The 18,958-nt window shown below is 39.1% G+C and overlaps 1 protein-coding gene across 1 annotated transcript in view; it reads right to left on the reverse strand.

Moving 5' to 3' along the window:
* Positions 1-18,958, reverse strand: part of taf2 (TAF2 RNA polymerase II, TATA box binding protein (TBP)-associated factor) — a 29,512-nt gene that overhangs the window by 10,136 nt on the left and 418 nt on the right. The window contains exons 2-21 of the mRNA XM_055041902.1: positions 18,856-18,910; positions 17,851-18,011; positions 17,198-17,316; positions 16,960-17,101; positions 16,424-16,655; positions 14,860-15,044; positions 14,663-14,776; positions 10,005-10,104; positions 9,290-9,375; positions 8,270-8,405; positions 8,043-8,197; positions 7,695-7,809; positions 7,403-7,512; positions 6,878-6,943; positions 6,663-6,789; positions 5,312-5,437; positions 3,066-3,206; positions 2,202-2,312; positions 1,584-1,777; positions 1,306-1,445 (exon numbers count right to left, since the gene is read on the reverse strand). Of these exons, the coding sequence (XP_054897877.1) occupies positions 1,306-1,445; positions 1,584-1,777; positions 2,202-2,312; positions 3,066-3,206; positions 5,312-5,437; positions 6,663-6,789; positions 6,878-6,943; positions 7,403-7,512; positions 7,695-7,809; positions 8,043-8,197; positions 8,270-8,405; positions 9,290-9,375; positions 10,005-10,104; positions 14,663-14,776; positions 14,860-15,044; positions 16,424-16,655; positions 16,960-17,101; positions 17,198-17,316; positions 17,851-18,011; positions 18,856-18,910 (2,615 nt within the window). The remainder of the gene's footprint in view (positions 1-1,305; positions 1,446-1,583; positions 1,778-2,201; positions 2,313-3,065; positions 3,207-5,311; positions 5,438-6,662; positions 6,790-6,877; positions 6,944-7,402; positions 7,513-7,694; positions 7,810-8,042; positions 8,198-8,269; positions 8,406-9,289; positions 9,376-10,004; positions 10,105-14,662; positions 14,777-14,859; positions 15,045-16,423; positions 16,656-16,959; positions 17,102-17,197; positions 17,317-17,850; positions 18,012-18,855; positions 18,911-18,958) is intronic.

Consider the following 18,958-nt stretch of genomic DNA (forward strand, 5'->3'; position numbering starts at 1 on the left):
TCACCTGCGTATGGCAGGGCCGGCGCGTGCTGCTGTATGCCCGCTTCAATGCACGCTGCTGCATACCTGGTCCAACGTGTCAACAATAAACCTAACTTCAGCAGCTGGTAGCTACTCTGAGTTGAAATAGATAAACTGTCAAAATTATCCTAACGCTATCAGCGGTACTGAACTGCTTTGAATTTGTGTTGTTTCATCATTAGTGACCACGTAGCCTGATGTTTTTGTTGTTCTTTAGACAGAAAGAACAACATTGTTCTTATAATTGTTATTATTCATGTCTATTTTTTTTTGGACTTCAGAATGACACAGTGACTTTCTGTGGTGGTAAGGCTTGCTGTTGCGAGCATTTCTATGTTGTAAAGTTATATCATCACGAGCTTTATTATTTGGGTCTAAAGGGCCTGGTCATTAGCCACGCCCCCTCCCCAATGCTGACATGTTCCTGTGGTGCCGCTGATGGTGGGGAACTTTCAATGGTCACGCCTTTAGTATGGCTATCAGAAGTGAGTAGCCTCCTTTACCAATACATTGACTTCTGCCTTGTGAAATTGTGTTTCTTATAACATTGATCAGCAGGTTCATTTAAATACATTCAACAGGTACTTCAAATCGACTGTTTGAAGTCAATTTGAGGAGAAAACCTCTTTTGGGACCTTGTACGCAAACACTGAGGTGCAACTGTAATTCTTAAACAGAAAACTGCTTTCTAGTTTTAGAAATCAATTTTTATAATTTTTTTTTTGACATTTGAGCTTTTGGACATACATACACCTTTATTATAGATCCTATGCAATCTTTTAGAAATGAGACCCCAATGCATTATAATTTATGAGTGACTGGTGCTGGGTTTATACTAAAACATACATTCACTAGACATTTTATTTTATTTTATTTTATTAATACCCATTCAATGGACCCATTAACACAAAACAGTGACTCAATCCAATGCACATTAGAGCGTGAAATGGCTGGTCTGAGTAGTTCAGAACCTCCGGATCTAAAGGGCTTTTCAAACATTGCTCTGACAAACAACCTGGCAGATATTAGAAGAGATTTATTAGACATGTGCAACATGCTTACAGTGGAGACATTTTCATTAGAATCTCTGAGGAATGGCTTGTTGCACATTACTGAAGAATTAAGGCACTTCTAAAGGCCAATGAAGCTCCAACACGGCAGTAATGAGGTTTACCTGACAAAGCTGATGATCAGACGCAGAAGAGGCAACTCAGCTTTTCAAGATCTGCATTAACAACTTTCAGAAAAACGCCAGGAACAAGCAAGGCGCCCGTGACTCCCTACCTCTTGTGTAGTCGACCAAAGCTTCCAGAGCAGAAACACGAACATCTACGAAGTGTCCGTACTCAGCGTAGGCCTTGAAGAGAGACGGATCACTGGGAATGTGGCCGTTCTTCTGAAGCTGGCGGATAGCTCTCAGACAGCTGCAGAGACATTACATCAACGACTGTCATAGAATTTAAGCTTCAATGTTTAAATTTTTGTCATTTTCTGTTCTGTAAACTGAGATGCAGCACTGCCAGGGGAAACCTTGAAGACCAGTGACCATCTCCTCTCCTTACCTAACAGTGATGGTGTTCCTGAAACTCGGCAGCAGCTTCTCCATGTTCAGGAAGCGTGTGATCTCCTCCAGGATGAGCCGGACATCAGGGTTTAAGTTATCCACCGTTCGCACCTCGTTGTTGATGCTGATGGCTGGAGTGAGGGAGTTGGTAAGGGCCTCGATCAGATCGGCGCGGTAGTAGTTGTCTGAAAACTGAAGGCAAATTGGGAGGAAGAGAAAGAGATTCTCATGCTTTGTTTGTCCTGGCTCTGCTGGCTATGATTTGCAGTGGTAATATATGAGAAATGAATGCTCACACTGGCTCAAGCATTGCTTTGACTAATCAGGTCAGTGTAGGATGTGTTTAACATAGAATTCCTGCTGCAAAACCTCTGTTCTAGAACTATATGCCTGAAACTTCTGCTATATGAACATCATCCCATCTGTTAACTTAAAAACTGGATAATGACCAGAAAAATGCTAAATTATGCAACTGCTGGCATTTAATCACATTTTACAATTATAAATGTCGATATGTTTTATGGCTAAATGTTTACATATGTTTTCCACAAACTAACTTCTGGCTGCTGTGGTGCGCATTTGTATTTGCCCAGTCACTTAAAGAGGAAGTGTTTACTTTGTTTTTCCGGTTGTCGTTGTACTTGATGAGGTCGAGTATGAAGTTGAGGACATCTTTGGGACAGAGGTTCTGCACATCTCTGAGTAGTGCCATGGCAACCGGCATCGTCTGACATGAATGACGCGACATACAATACAGAGCATGTTAGAAGTCTTTGAAGTAAAAACAGAAATCAATCAGATAGTGAAAATCAGGCTCATGTTAACTCTGAGCTAAACAGTGTTTAGCTTGTGAGGTTTGCAGCCCAGCGGTTGCTTCAACAGAATATTAGGGAATTTATGTAGATGTGCTAACATGGGGCTAAACACTGTGTTTAGCTCAGAGTTATTCATTATTTTAACAATTCTTCTGACGATTAATCAGTTTTTCAAACACTCCCACACTGCAGATTTTTCATCTCACCAATTAAACTTACTTTACATAATATTACAAACATATAAGACAATGCAAATAAACTAATAATTTAATCATTTTTAAAATAAGAAAATAAACAATATATTGTCTAAAATGCAACAATAGCAATCCTTGAATGAGCTACCAATACTTCTAACATCACCATGTGGAAAGATCAAGCCTTTATGCTAGATATCAAAAGGTGTTTAATAATAGACTTCTTTATTAACAAAATATGAACAGGATGAAACTCATAAAATATATTTTCATACAAGGGGTTTTTTCTATGTCCTAAATTCAAAATGTATAAATTTTAAACAATTTTGGCTGAATTACTGCTCTGAATCTGTTATTCTTTCAGCAAACTGTCTTTTTAAAATCTGCATCCTTGAGTTATCCATTAATCGATTACTAAATTAGTTGACAATTATTTCAACAATTAAACTAAACAGGTAGTTTAGTTTGTACCTTCTGGAGGAAGTAGCTCTGGAAGTTGATGAAGTTGTTGGTCCTGACGATGTTGGGGCAGCTCTTGCAGCAGAACATTCTGGTGAAGAGCGACTTCATGGCGGGTGGACCCTGCCAGGTGCTCACCATGGAGTTGGCGATCTGCACAGTTAAGAGTAAGACCAGTCAGCTCTGTCAGTAGGTCAGCTGCTGCATTAAACCTAAACAGGAACTGGAAACAATGTTCTTGCAGACACAAACTTGAGACGGGACGATGAAAGCTGAAATCAGAAAACACTTTGCTTTGTGTGCCACAGAAACCAAAGGTGAAAAAAGTTGGGACTGTTGCAACAACGGGCTTTCTGTGCGTTCTGGTTGCTGTGGTGAGAACTGGCCCACAAATTAAACAGCTTGTGAGGTTTGCAGCCCAGCGGTTGCTTCAACAGGATATTAGGGAATTTATGTAGATGTGCTAATATGGGTCCGGGGTCACTGACACGGTGTGCTTTTAGTTGGAAAAATAAAGCGAGGCGGCAGAACCGGTTTGATTTCAGATATATTCACCAACACGGCCGATCACGCTTGGCCTTTTTCTTCTCCACGTTTGGCTAATTGCTTATTCATCTCCACATTTTTTGATCGTTACTCACAACGTCATGTGATCCAGGCCCATCAGAAAGCAGCCAAGTTCATGACAGTGCATCAGACTTCACTTTGTGGAGTGCCTGGGTCAACGTTAGATTTCAAAGTGTTTATGTACATGACAGAGTGTGTTGAGCTCGCTGGTCGAGCCCGTGTGTGTCGTAACAGCATTTTGACGCAGTCTGTCGGGGTTTAGTGAGACGTCCATCTGAACCTCCACTCGGTTAGTTTATTGTGCTGTGAAAATATTGGTTCAGGTGGAACTTGTAGGATGGAAATCCAAAGAAAGGAGAATTTCCTGCAGCCACATGATGGGATTATTCAGAGCAGCAAGAGTTGAACTGACGGGTGGCCCTTCTGGGTTTTCTATATAACCTCTTTCACAATATTACTGGAACCAAACACTCACTTTAAAAGGTGACATTTAAAAGTGAGAGTGAGAATGCGTAAAAAAGTGTGAGTGAGTCCAGTCAGTCTCTAAAGCTACAAACTGAACCTCTTTGTTCTCGTTTTTCAGCATTTTCTCTTTTCTGCAGCCACCATGAGTCAGCCAGGCTCACCACACAGTGAAGCATGGCACATGTTAATTCTCTGATGAACTTGGCAGAACATCTGATTGGTTTGGATCACTTTCATTTGAGAAGAAAAATGTGGAGCGGAATAAAAAATTTGCCAAAAGGAAGCATATTAAAAAAAGAAAAACGACAGAAGGATGCATGTTGGAAATGGCAAATAAATGACTCTGTGTTCAGAAGTATATCTGACCACACAGGAAAACACTACAGTGTCAGTTTTCACTGGTATTAGCCAGGCATGGACCAGTTCCAATTTTTCCATGCACCAATATCTTAATAAACAGAGCAACAAAGTCATCAACTAAGTGCAAACATGACCTGGTGGATGGCGCTGCCAGTCAGCTTTCTCTCATGGCAGAGCAAATGGGACAGTGGCAGACGGTCAGACCTTTCTGACAGCAGATCAGATCAGCGTCACGTAGGACTGGGTGACGAATCCATTTTAACAATTTATCAACTTGTCTGTTTTTGAAAATTCACACTCGTTGGGTCTTCATACTTGATGATATCACTCTGACATTCTGATGGTGTCAATCCAACCAAGATCCACCATCTTGTTTTGACGAGTGTACTCCACAGTTCACAGAAAGGATGACTGAAATAGCCACTTTTTGAAAAAAGCCTGAGTTCATAACATAAATAATGACTTGATTACATTAAAAATGTATGAAGTGATGGAAGCTTTTCTTAAAAGAAAAAAAGAACATCGATTGATTGATTGATTAGTCAGAATGATTTATTTTAGATTTTAAATTTGCATTTTATGTTCTTTTATCTCTGGCTTTCTTATAGAAATTTAGAACACAGTGCATCATCCTGTAAAGGTCACTCACCTGTCAAAGAAGTGCTGTGATAACTAGAACGGATGTGACCAGGGTAAGCAGAGCTTGCTGCTTAAACAAACCTGCTGTTTATCTGGGAGCCATTCTCTATCTAGGAAGGCTTTACTGAGAAAACATTTCACATGAAAACAGCAGGTCCAGCTGGTGCCTCTGCAAAACAACAATTTTCCAGTTTTCCTGATCATTATGAAAGTGAAGAGAGACCAACCTTAGCTAAGCAGAAGCAGGCCTGCATGCGGACTTTGTAGAAACATTGCTCTTGCTCCAGGATGTCAGTCAGAGCCAATCTGGAGGCAGGAGTTGGGAATTTTTCCAGTGCTGTGATGGCTTCCTCCTGCAAAACAGAGAAGATGAGGTAGCCATCTAAGTGAAAGCTTTTAACTTAAGGAACAAAGATGAGAACTTATCAGCAAACTGTTTGTATGTTTGACAGCATTCTGCAGGGAATAGAATCATTTAAATCATTCAGTATCATCCTGTAATTAGGTAGTTACTAATAGAAAATGTTATTTACGTTTAATAGAGGGAAGAGTGTTGTACCCGGGTTGCTTTGAGGACCTATGGGGATGTAATTAGCCTACGGAGCACCATGCACTTGATTAGATATGAGGAGAATCCCAGCTGCTGGTCACCGTCAACAGAAACTTTTCTTATTCTGGAGAAAACCAAGACGTGCTTCTGCATGACATGACTATCTTAAGCAACATATCATCAGCTTTTTTTACCGGACAGATTTCTAGCAGGATTAACCAGAAATGCATTTTCTGTCCCTTGAAATTTGAGATTACATCACATTGTCAACACAGCTCAGTTATAAGTAAAAAAAAAACTTTAAAAATGTTTGTAAAATGGAGCCCAATAAATATACTTTGCTATAAGCAAATTCAAACAAACTCAATAATTTCAAATTGAATGATTTATTGTTTTTCTCTTTTGCCTCTTTCTACCAAACACTGGATGTTTGGTGTTTTGGTCTCAACTAGACTTTTTTGAAGGACAATTTAGTTTTCAGACACTTCATGATTTATTTTGTATTTATTTTTTGCTATTTTTGTTAGTTTGCATATTTATTTTTCTATGTTTATTAATTTTAAGTGTGTGTTCTTGCATTATTACGGCATTATCTACTACTTGGAAATGATCTCAAAACAACATTACCGTTTATTGCAATAACTTCTGGAACAATTTATTATACAGTAAAATTTGTAATCGTGACCGGCCTACTTCCTAGTGAGGAATACTTTATCACATGTATCACATCAGATACATGAGTTTGACACTATTACTCCGCCCTCTGTAGGTTTGTCTTGTTTAAAGATTGAAACTCAGGGTCACATCCAAAAGGCCATCTGAGGCCTTCAGAAAGAATCTTGGAGTAGTGTCCTAAATTTACAGAAGACTTTATGTTTCTCCAACTTTAAGAGTATGAAAATTTATTCTATAAACCTCCTGTCGACAAAATCAATGTTCATCATTTTGAAAAATGTATGGGTCCAAGCAAACGTCCAGAGACAGACCCCTGTTGCTAGGAGAAGGATCCTGATCAATTCCCAGCCTACCTGAGCTACCACATCCCTCTCGTAGCGCAGCTGATACTGCCACATGAAGTCGGCCTGCTCAAACTCCACTTTCCTCAGGATGGACATGTCTGGATCTATTCGGATCCACAGCAGTGGAGAGTCGGCGCTGCAGAGGAGTCCACGGAGAGGTGAAAATACACAACCAGGCCAATGCTTCTTACAGGACATTTTTTTAAAAGAGCTGAAGCTCTTACTCCATTGCTGACAGATCCATGTCAACTTCCTCTCCATTCATCAGAGGAATCTTCTTCTTCTTGTTTCTGGAAATGTTACCAAAAAAAGCTTTATACCAGAAAAAGCAACACGTTTCCCAAAAATAAATAGAAACCTACATTTTTTCCACAAAACAAGAAACAAAAAACATTTAAATTTGTCCACATTGAGCAGGATTATGAATAACATATTTGCCTTTAAGATAATGCTGCTTCTTCTTTCTGATTTAAATGCTGAAACAGCAAAAAAGTGATGACAGTAGCTAAGTTTCCATTATTATTGTGTGCAAAACTGTGTTGATATTCTCCGAAACACAATTTTGAAATCACAGTGTTAAGTAAGAAATTCAGTTAAAATCATAAGTGAATAAGTTTGTTCACAAGATAAATGTGATGTTTCCATTCCATTAAGGAAATGTATTTTCAGAATTCTGATTTAATTTTGTAATTTTGTAATTCTGATTCTGATTTTTGTAAATCTGATTTGTGCGTTTTAGCGTAGCTCACCGTCTGCTCTTTGAATGACAGGGGATGTCATGTTTCAGACTGTTCTCCTCTATCTGCAGTGTGTGGTTGAACGAGCCGTCCAGCTCCTGGACCGTCACCTTGATGGGTCCCTGCAGACAAACACACAACGCCTGATATCTGTGCCTGATTCAGACTTCAATCTCTTTAAAGAAACCAAGTCAATTTCACTGACATGAACCCATAGAAGAAGCCACCGGCTCACTTTTAATGTGAGCATAACGGTGTGTAGAACGTGTGTGTGTTCTGCAGGCTGAGCGGTTGTGTTGCTCACCACGTATTTCTGAGTTCCAGAGGACGTGTAGTCCTGGCGGATCTCCAGCTCCAGCACATTCCTCTTCCTGTTGAAAGCAAAGCTGCCAAAGAATTTCACAACCCCGCTCTGATCTCTGCACATGAAGAATTAAGGCTAGACGTCTGCACAGACACTAACTCCAAAAATCTGGGAAACTTTTTCTAACATGGAAAAAAATCATTTGGTCGTAATTTGAGAGGTAATGCAGCATGAGCATGTTTGCTTTGCATTTACAAAGAAGCTTTGCTTTTCAGCAGCAACATATCTTGATAATTGTCTTTGTTGTGACAAACGGATGAGATTGAATCCCAGCAGGAGGAAGGATACACCCACTGCTTGATCAGAGGCCCGATGTCTTTGCCAGAGACATTGGAGATGGATTTGAGGAAGGCGTGCGTCGACAGAAGCATCTGGCTCCACATGTGGCTCTGGTACTTCTGAGACGAAGCTGTGCTGGCCAGGCTCAGGAGTTTGTTAAACACCTACAGGAGAACAACTCTGGCTTAAAAGGGGGAAGTACAAGCCTAGAGGGTGATGTGATGGAAGTGTCATACCTGTAACATGAACTCCATGCTGATTCTGTTTTCAATCAGCCTCATAACCAGGTGGGCCTTACACTGGAACATCTTGAAGTACTCCCAGGACAGGGTGTGCGGGTGCTTGATGGAGAAGTGAAGGTGGGGAGTGGGACTGAAAATGGAGAAACTGGGTCAGCTCGGATGCTACAGGTGGCTTTCTCCAGGTACTGGGATCGTTTTCTGAACATCAGTGGTTTACAGAGTAAAGCCTTATTCACAAAGATTAGTTTCGCCTAGGGTTCACCAAGGATGTGTGACATAGCACAAAATTCATATCCCAATATCTATTGTGATGGGTGGCAGTAGTGACATATAACTTGCTATGTTTTTAGTATAAAATTTACAATATATATGCTAATTGAGTATGTACTGTCATTCAATTAAAGAATTGAATGAGCATTGTGATTAATCAACAATCAACATGCTTAACTTTGTAAGCTTGGAATGTAAAGCTGCATCTTGTCCTAGAAATGCTAAAGAAAATATTTCATCGTCTCAAACCAAACATCTCAGTTTTCCGGGATTTTATATTCAGGACAGTTTAAAATAAGTAATTTTGTTGTACGTGTAAATCAAAAGTTGTAACAATAATTTAGGAACTGTGACTTCCTAAATTAAGGAGACATTTATTGTTGCATTTTTTTATTTAAAATCTGTCAGCAATGGAGTCCCCACTGAGGAATAAATATTCCACTCAGTTGGAGCTGGAGTGCAAATATTTAGACCATAACCGCTTTGTAACATGTCAGATTAGTTCTGTATCAGTCTGATTTCACAGTTTTAATCACATCGTGGACTCTACTGTTGCGGTGAGCAGAGCTCTGCCTCCTCAGAACATAGCTGCACCCTGGCTGCCCTGAATCACAAAGCATGATCTCCAGAAATAATCAGACTTTCAGATCCCCACATTGAAAATTTATAAATTAAACACAAAACATCCTCGTTGGAAAAATTCAGCAACAGTCAAAACATGCTTTCAACAAATTAAGTCCCTACTTGTCCTTTTCTTTGCCTCCACTGAAGGTGGGGTGCAACAGAACACCCCCCATCTTCAATTCATACTCTACAATCCGGTCCAGCTCCTGACAAACACAGAAAAGAACATTTTGAAAAATATATTTATCACATTTACATTTTTGTCAAAGATCCATGTTATTTAAATGTCTTCAAGTGTGATAGAAAGAGCTGAATTTAACAAGGGCTTAATATCTTTTTAGAAGGGACTGTTTGCTATAATTTCTGCATGCAGTCTGCAGCAAAAGTTAAAGTGGTCCTGAAAGTTCAAAAGTCCAACATTATTTATAGCAGTGTTTATTTTTTACACTCTGAAATGCAATAAAACTTAAGGTCCAAATCAAGTCTCGACTGTTTTGAGTTTTTCTCAGACTCTGCAGGCCTCTGTTAACTTTTTAAGAAAAACAAAAAAAGGAAAGAATGAATATGTTTCTTATCTTTGAACTGATTATGGCAGCAGGACTTTAGTTGAACTTGATTCAACCTTTTCTAACAAAACGACTCATCTGGTTTAAAGATGAGACAAAAGCACGTAAGTTTAACCAAGAAAAACTGTGAAATTATTCTCTTAAATTCATACATAAATCAAGTGGGTTACTAGAGCTTTTACATCAGAGGAAGATTTGATCTTTTTTTCCCTACGATTCTGTGGCTCTCAGTACAATTCAGTAGAAACAGTTGAAAGCAAAGCAGCTACCTCTTTAATCCAGTGCCGGTATTCATTGACTCCAAAGGTCTTCTTCAGGTAGAGGCCATAAATGTAGCCAGAAATGCCCTTCAACACCCACTCATCAGCCCTGCAGGAGAACATCGGTTATAAGACACAAAACATGCCTTTCCAAAATGTCACAGGCCTTCTTTCTAACAGCTGAATGTTTTCAATGTGTATTTCAATCAAACCATCTGGGAAATTGTAACAGAGCGGAGTTTCTCTGATTGACGCTGGTTTTTAGAAGCAGTAGGCACAGTTCATTCTAAACTTGTTAAAAAAATAGTATATTGTTTTTCTGGAGTAAAGTCTAGATAGTTACAGTCAGCTTTGCTTTGTATTTACTATTCCAGTCTTCTCTCAGAACAGTGTTCAGAAAGCTACAGTCAAATTAACACAAATGTAGTCTGTCTTGTAGTTGGTGATTTACATGATTGAAGAATTTTTAGGCTAATCTGCTTCAACAGAATCAGTGTTTTAATTCCCTCATACCCAAAATAATAAGCCATTTAGAATTTTTTTGTGTAGAATTATCAGCGAAAGTGCACCACCAAAGCCTTCGATATGAAGTTCAAACGTTTTGTCAGGCATAATGTGAAATGAAGGGAGAAGAAGTTCTTGGAGTTGTGAATTGAGTCCAGAATGTGTAACTATGAACACCAATGTTTATGATGAACATGAAGAACTGTGATCAGTAAATAGGTTTTAGCCAAAATTTCTCAAGTGGCCTAGTTTCAGCTTCACCAGGTTGTTAATGCTGGTGAACCTTTAACAAGCTGGTGTTAAGCTGGTTGCCTAAAGTAAAAAACTTTAGGAAATAAAAAATGTTTTATTGCCTAAAACATTTTATTTAGGCAATAAAATTCACATTTAATTGCCTAAATAATAAACATTTTATTTTAGGAAATAAAATGTTTATCTTACTTCAATAAACCAATTGAATTATTTATTTTTCATATTTGACTGTAGTTCCAATATTGTACAAAATCATTTTAAGTAGCTAAATGAAAAATATGTAGACTGTGTTATTTTTTTAAAGTATGATAATCATCAGAATAACAAATAACTATAATAATTTTTGGTTACTTGTAGCCCTAATTTGAGTCTGGATGAATTGAATATGCAACTTATTCCTCCTGAGAACCAACAGGCACAACATTGATCCTAAATCATCATATGACCACACAGACTGATGTGCCTGGAACACATTTGCTAATTTTTTGGAAAAGAATCAGCTTCCCTTATGACTAATAGCCACCAAGTGACCTTACATTGATAATTCAGCACTGTCTATGAGGTCATGTGCTTTAATGCGATGATGTGAAGTCAAGTTTCCAAAACACTTCGTTTGTCATTTCCATCTCGCTTCAGCCCACACAGCTTAGCTTCCCCATCCCAGGCAACTCAGAATCAATGAAGGTCATACTTGAGCTGCCTCATCATTTCTGTAAGATGGTTTTGCCCTTTGGGTATTTTTGTGGCAGTCCTTGACACAACACACACACTGCTCACATAATTTTATCATCATGGATTTATTAGCCTGTTAAAATGAGGCACAATAGGTTGATTCAACCTTGGTGGTTTCACTGCTTCATGCTGTGCTAAATCTTGGCTGCCTTTTATTACCAGAGCTGATTTTATCTGTGCATTTACTGTGAGTAGATACAAAAAAAAAAAAGAGATTTATCCTTCTTGGATGAAGGTATAACTACTGGGTCATGTTTTCATTATTTTCAGCTTCACAGAATCAGATTTTCAGCCTTAGATTTGGGAAAAATATCTGAGAAATAAATATTTTTTTTCTAAAGTTTCTCATTAGGAGGTCATTATTGCTGGAAAACTAACTATGTTGCAGACACACAAAGCACAAACAAAACAGTTAAGAGGATAATAGTCAACAGTTCCACAGTTGTGCTCAAAACAACAATGCTATTGTCAAGTCTAATTCTAGTCAGTTAATTTCTGGTTCACTTCTCGCCAAGATGGATGTCTCTCTATTGGCGGTGTGTTCTCCACTATGTGGGCAAGAATATGGGCGGGAACATGGGCGGGCTGTAAACATGCAGAAGCTGTGGTCAACGCCATGATGATGTCATTCAGGCTGTTCCCTTGGGCAGCCAGTTTCTGCTAAATCTCTCGGTTTATCCATTCATTGCGGGTTGGCCCGTCCAGTTGATGCAACGATGTATGACGTTTTCGGCAAATGTTGTCTTTACTCAGTTATACAGTGGTAAAGTGCTGCTTTTAGTTGGTTTTTCAAGCTTTGTTGAGGCAGATAAGATTAATGGATAAGATCAGCTTCACATTTAAACATAGACCAATTACCAACCTCCCAAAATAAAGGAAATTGACTGATAAATGGGTGCACCACGAGTCAGCTGCCAATCGAATCACTTGCGCACAATACCCAGCTTGGCTCAGCTTGTTCCAAAGGTAATTTCTAAAACACGGAGGAATCGCAAAGGTCTGCAAATGGAGACGAATCTGGCCGGACTGACAGAGGAAGAAACAGTTAAGGCCACATTGAACCATGCCATACCACTCAGTGGAAATAAGGCAAAAGATCTTGGTTTATTGCAAACTTCCTCTGAGACAGAAGTGATAATAATTCAGTTTCAGACTGTAAGCATTATAAATGTGTCAGTAAAGGTGTCTTTATATAGCCATTTGTAATCCAGGTAAAAGTTTATTTCTTTTCCTCTTCCTGTCCAGTGGAAGGAATCAAGACAGCGCTTTTAAAATCAACTCGACCTACACATTTCGAACAGCTGGAAGTTGCAGTCTGTGGCTTTTAAACCAGAACAACCAGAAAATAACCTGTGAATAATTGTCTTATTAGTCTCATTTCACTGTTTAAAACTGCATTCTAGTCTCCACTAGTGCAGTGGGAAGAGACGGTGCTGCAAGACGTCAGGAGGATCCACAGTTCAGTTATCACTTTTACCTAATAACTGAACTGTGGATCCTCCTGAAGTCTTGTATCAGCTAAAACTGATAACTGAACTGTAATATATTGAATGTTATGTTTTCCCTCACCTTTGGACAGTGAGAAATAAGATTTTATAGTTTTCCCAATGAATTTGTGTATGAACATAAACCTTCATTTTTTTCTCCCATTTTCAAAGGCCCTGCTTTATTCCGGGTCTAATCATGGAATGGATCATCCATACCACTCCATGATTAGAACCTGCAAGGACTCTTTTCCTACATCAGTATGTGCTTCAGAATCTCATGAATATGCGACTTACTGTTCAAGGAACCTCTGAATCATTCACAATGATGGATATTTTTTCTCTCAGAAACCCCAAAGAAACAAAAATCAACAGTTTCATTTTTTTGAGTAGACTGTTTACAAACCAGCTGTCCTCCATGAAGCTTCAGTGAAAATTGTAAATCTCTAAGAGGAATATAGTGGTACAACTGAGCCAACAACAGCATGAGAGCAATACGCGTGTCTGTGTGTGTGTCTGCGAGGATCAAGTAGCTTCTGTTCCTGGACACACAAAAGCGTGTGGAGACCTTCAAGCTAACAAAGCTAACATTTGTCAATTAACGCAGATGGGTGTGGTAAAGAGCCGTTTTGCTTTTCTTTGCATCTGACAGGATAATGAGTCTGGCCTGTTTTCAGTTATGGGCCCCAGTGAGCCCCTGCTTTGAGAAATTGCTAACAGCAGTGCCACGCTCTGTTAAAAATCATGACAACAGCCTGCTGAACATTAAACACCACATAGAGAGAAGGCCCCACCACATGTGATGTTTGTTTCAAGGTCAGACAAAATGAGGGATGAGGAGAAAAGGAAAAAATGAATGAGAAGGCAAAGACAGCACTCCTACAACATGAGGAAATAGATAGAGTGATATTCTATTTGTTAGGGTGTTTTCACACCTGATCGTCCGATAGACTCTGTTCAGTTGGGGAGCAAAGTGGCAGTATTTGTTCCATTTTCAGTTGCTGCTGTTCTCTTTCACACTGCATTATGTCAAACCAACCAAACCTTTAAGAAACCTCTTCTCCTCCCTGCCTATGGGGGTGCTGCACCGAGAACAACTGAAGGAAACAACATAACTTCCTTCTTCAAGAAATGGAAATAAAACTTCAGCGGCATCAGATTTTTTTAGGGTATTTTCTTGTTTTTGGGAAAAAAACCATGAATCATTTTTCTCGCTAGACTCATAAATTGGTATTGATTCGATTTACCCAGAATGCCCATTTACCCAGAAGCTTTTGGAGTGTTCCTTATAACACTCCAAAAACATAAAACTTTTGAGTATTGTTGCAAATCTCTTATCATCAGCTACTAAATGCATTGAGGACTAAATGGTAGCTGAGTGGAAAAAGAAGATCAGCCTCTGCTGAGGATTGTTTACATATTACTGCAAGACTCCTCCAAGAAATGCTGACAGTTTTTTTCCATTATGAAGACATGTGGTATAGAAGGTTTATCTCAGAGGCCAATTACATCACACTTTAAACCTCCAGAAACTCTGGAGAAACTACCCTAAGATGACCACACTGGAGAGGCAGAATGGTGCTGAGTCATGGTGGTGAAGTCATGGTGGTGAACTTGGTGTGAAAAGAGGTGAAATATAAACACTTGTTTAGTCTGAGGTTCTGTCCTCGCATCACGAAACAAATTACGTCTCACCAGGACATTCTGGAGATAAAACAGCCAAAAAACTGCTGAGCCAAGGCCTGGGCCAGACAGCGTCGGGTTTGAGGGGTCTGGTCTATGATCATAGGGCTGTGGAGCAGGTTGGTGCTGAAACACAAAGGAAACTGCATGAATAACAACCTAGAAAACATGGAACAATCTGCAGACGAGACATCTGTCTCCACGCAAACCTGAAAATGCTCATTGACGCGTAGGACGACACTTGAACATAGGCCTCGTCCACAAACACCGTCTTAAAACAGGAGTAAGGGTAGCGGCACGTCAGAATCTCCTCATAGAACTCAAAAATCTCGTGCAGGTAGGACATGGAGTGTTTGAGCAGAGGAAGCAGCTGCGGCAGGCAGAAATGGGTCACCTGCAGAGGACAGGAGCATGACAGAGGGCTCGGCACAAGAACCGGACAGTTGTGTCTCAGAAACCTCAACTTCATTCTGACACTGTTGTTTACAGACATCTAGTGGTCATTAGGAGAAGTTACAGAAAGGCTCATTCAAATCTAGATTAATCTAGAGATTAATTTCACATATTTACAGGGAAAAAAAAGTTGAATATTCCCTAATCCTAATCCATTCTCAAGAAAAAAAATATACAATTTCAGAGATTATAAATTCAAATATTTGTAATAAAATATTCCAGATGTCCTGTAATGTTCCAGTCGTAAATTGTGATTTTGAGTTTAAGTGTCAGTGGTAGGCCTGGGTTCTGTTCATTTATTAGACATCTCCTGGGTCCAGACTCACCAGGAACGCCTCGGACCAGATCCAGAAAACACACCTGTAATAGTGAGGAGGAAGCTGACACATGGCAGCAGCCAGACTGGACCCAGAGGTTTTATTCCTCTATTACATGATCTATGGCTGACACTGCAAAATATCCACAAGTGCATCCCTCACATTTCCATCTCAATCTTAGAAAACTTCTGCTACTTTTTGTCACAAATGTCTGTCTTTATAATCTTAGATAATCATTTTCTCATGAAATTAAATGGTTTTCTTTTCCCTTGCAAATGTCTGACTTTACAATGTCAGACAATGTTCTACTTTTAACATTGGAAATTTATGTTGGCAATATGGAAAATTTTCATTTTTACTTCTTGCAAATTTACAACTTTTCCAGAGAGAATATCAGACTTTTTCCTTATAGATATGTGAAATTGACCTAAAAATGTCAGAAAATTGCTCCTTTGAAGATTTGTGTCTTTTGTCTACAATGGTCCTAATTCTTTACTATAATAAACAGACAAAAACGACAAGCTGATTAGTATCAGTATGTATTAGTATGTATTTATCTTCACATGGTTATGAATTTCACTGGACAATAATGGATCTGAAATCAACTTGAGTGACTGTAAAAAAAAGCACATTGTTTTTCCCAGATAAAACAAGGTACTGGAAGATTGAAATGGTTAAAATAAAAATTAGTCATCAATATTTTTAGTCAACAAATATATATTTTTTAAATATATTGACTATTTACAGCTGATTTACAGGTGACTAAATAGATAGACCTGATCAAGTTTTTAAATTCTGAGAAAGTTCTTCAGATTAGGAGACAATAACCAGGGAGCTGCAAAGTCTCTGAAGTTCCTGGGTTTAACAAGGTTTTTCAGAGATGAGCTGCCCAATGATGAGCAACAGAAAAAGAAGAAAAAGTTTATTTTCCTGTTCTATTAATTTGAGAACTGAATGTCTGCACATCTTTCACTGACATCCTGCCAGATCACAGAGTACGCACCTCATGCATGTAGGGGTCCACGAGGATTTCAAAGGGCCCCACAGCCAGGGAGATGTTCGGAGCCGCAGTGGGGATGGGGAGGACGTAGTGGAACGTTTTCTTCCTCATGTCATGGGTGTAGATGGTCTCCACCAGGTCCCCACAAGACACTGCCACCATGGACGCATCTACAGTGAACTCCAACTTCCATGTACACAGCTCTGAGTAGGAGTCCACACAGGGGAACCAGAACCTGGAGAGAGAAAGGATTCAGAGGGGGACGCAAAGATGGAAGAATTCCCACGTGTAATCTCTGAAACTGCAGCTATGAGGAGGAGTAGCACCTCGAAGGCAGGGCTAGGTTCACCTAGGCATTTTGCACAGCTGAATGGTTGTCACGGGGGGATTAAAAAATTTCTCAAACATGCATGAAAAAAAATCAAAGCAACACTCCAGGAATGTTTTTAATGAGTGAATAACATTATAACATGATGTGAAGCTCAAAAAAGTTGATTTTATATAAACTGGTTAATCCGGATGTTGCAAAAATGTCCAACCTTGTGGAGTTCTGGTATCCAAAGGAGAACACGTGAGCCCCCCTCTCTGCCATGCTGCCTTCCACATCAGGAACAACAAAGTGGAGTCCCCCTTTGGGCTGGTCCAATGAAAACTCAATATAAACTTTTAACACCTTCAGCTCTGGACCCAAACACAAACATGTGATATGAGTTATTCACAAAATGATCTCAATCATTTTTCAGACAGTGTGATGAGAATGTGAAGACATCATCTCACCATCTCCTTGTTTCCAGAGCTCAGAGGGAACTTTGATCACTAGTTCTCCATTCCCAGCGTCGGGGTCCACAGCACTTACAGCCGCTGTGTAGGCACTGGAGAAATAGTTCAGGTTCCGTCTGTTCAGGAAAAACATTGTTATCCAGCAGCTGCACTTTAATTCAGAAAGCTGTCCAAACATTTCCAGCTCAGATAAGTTAATGGACAAGGACAGGAATGTGTCAGTAGAACACAAACTGTCTTTAACAACTTCATACAGATGGTAGCAGAGGCTTAAACCCACCTATGGTAAAAATTACAAATATAGTTTCGGAAAATTGGAAATTAAACAGTGTTTTTTCCTGCAACAAACTCCCACATTACTACAACTCCTCCACGGTGCTCAACTTCAGAAGCACACATTTATGTTACAACTTTTAGGTAGTAAGATATGGAATAAAATCTGAAGAAAACAAATTCCATTTTCAGACCAGGAATAGCTTACATAGCCAAGCCAAAGTGATGAAGACAGGAAGAAATCAAAATTACAAAACAATAAAATGGCTAAAAGATGAAACAATGGCATCCAATCACACAGAACTCATCAACTCCACGTTTTACAGCGTAAACTACTTTGTTGGTTCCCAGTCTGTGACAACTCTGGTTCTACTTACTGCTTGGACTCGTTGTGGCACACCTCAAGTGTGGGGTCATTGTAAATGAAAGGGGCTTCCAGATCGTTGACTCTGACCCTGTAGATTCTGCACTGTTTACTATTCAACTTGATTCTGTTCAGGTTGACCACTGTGGGGAAAATTGTCAGCTCCACATAACCCTGCAAAACAATGAGGAGGCAGAGGTCAGTCACTCCTATCACTAGAAAAATACAAATGATTTGAGGTTCATTTATCTGGTTACAAATAAATACTTAAAAGGTATTAAAATAAATTGTCACTGAAGCTTAGAATAACACTCAAAATTGTTTTTGCTGCTCCATCTGCATTTCAAACTGAAAATAGGGATTCATATTTGCTATTTTAATATGCAACTAGGAATTTTACTTCGCATAATTTAATCATTGTGTGTGCTGCTGACCTCTAAGCCAATTCACCATTGTAAAAAAATATATTTCAACCTCAATGGGTATTTATCTAATAACATAAATACAATAGCCCAGAAGGATTATAGTTATGATAAAGTTTATCAAAACCTTTGTTGAATGAATTCCGTTGTGGTTTTGGCATTTTCTTGACCCTCCTAGGCCACCATAGGAATATTTGTTTTTTCATAACATCCATTGTGACCATTTGTTGTTGTGTTATAGCCTTTTGGTTTTTGTTTTTTGCGTTAGGCTAACGTGGAAGTTATACCAGCTAGTGAATTCTAACTCTCATGTTAGCATGAATTATCTTTTGCCGATGTGTTGAAGTTTTGCATTTTGTTGGACCTTCTAGGCCACCGTAAGTATGAATTTATGGATAATATTCCTTAAGTGGGAAGGATTTTATTAATTAACCTGAAAAACCAGACTAAAAGAAAGAAAATGGACAGAAGTGTGAGACAAAATCCTTGGGATGGATAAAGAGATTAATAGATAATGGATACAACGAATGCTGCCCCTTTTCTGGTCTTCTTTAAAAACTGGGATGTAAAAATCCACCACTAAGAATAGTACTCACAATGACAGACTTCCTTTGGAAATTGATGTTGTTGATGCACACCACCTGATGGGTCGTAAAAGCAATAACCAATCAATTAACATGTAAGTAATGTGACAAACGC

The sequence above is a fragment of the Poeciliopsis prolifica genome, unplaced genomic scaffold (genome assembly GCF_027474105.1).
Source record: "Poeciliopsis prolifica strain line A6 unplaced genomic scaffold, Auburn_PproV2 SCAFFOLD017, whole genome shotgun sequence".
Taxonomy (NCBI): domain Eukaryota; kingdom Metazoa; phylum Chordata; class Actinopteri; order Cyprinodontiformes; family Poeciliidae; genus Poeciliopsis; species Poeciliopsis prolifica.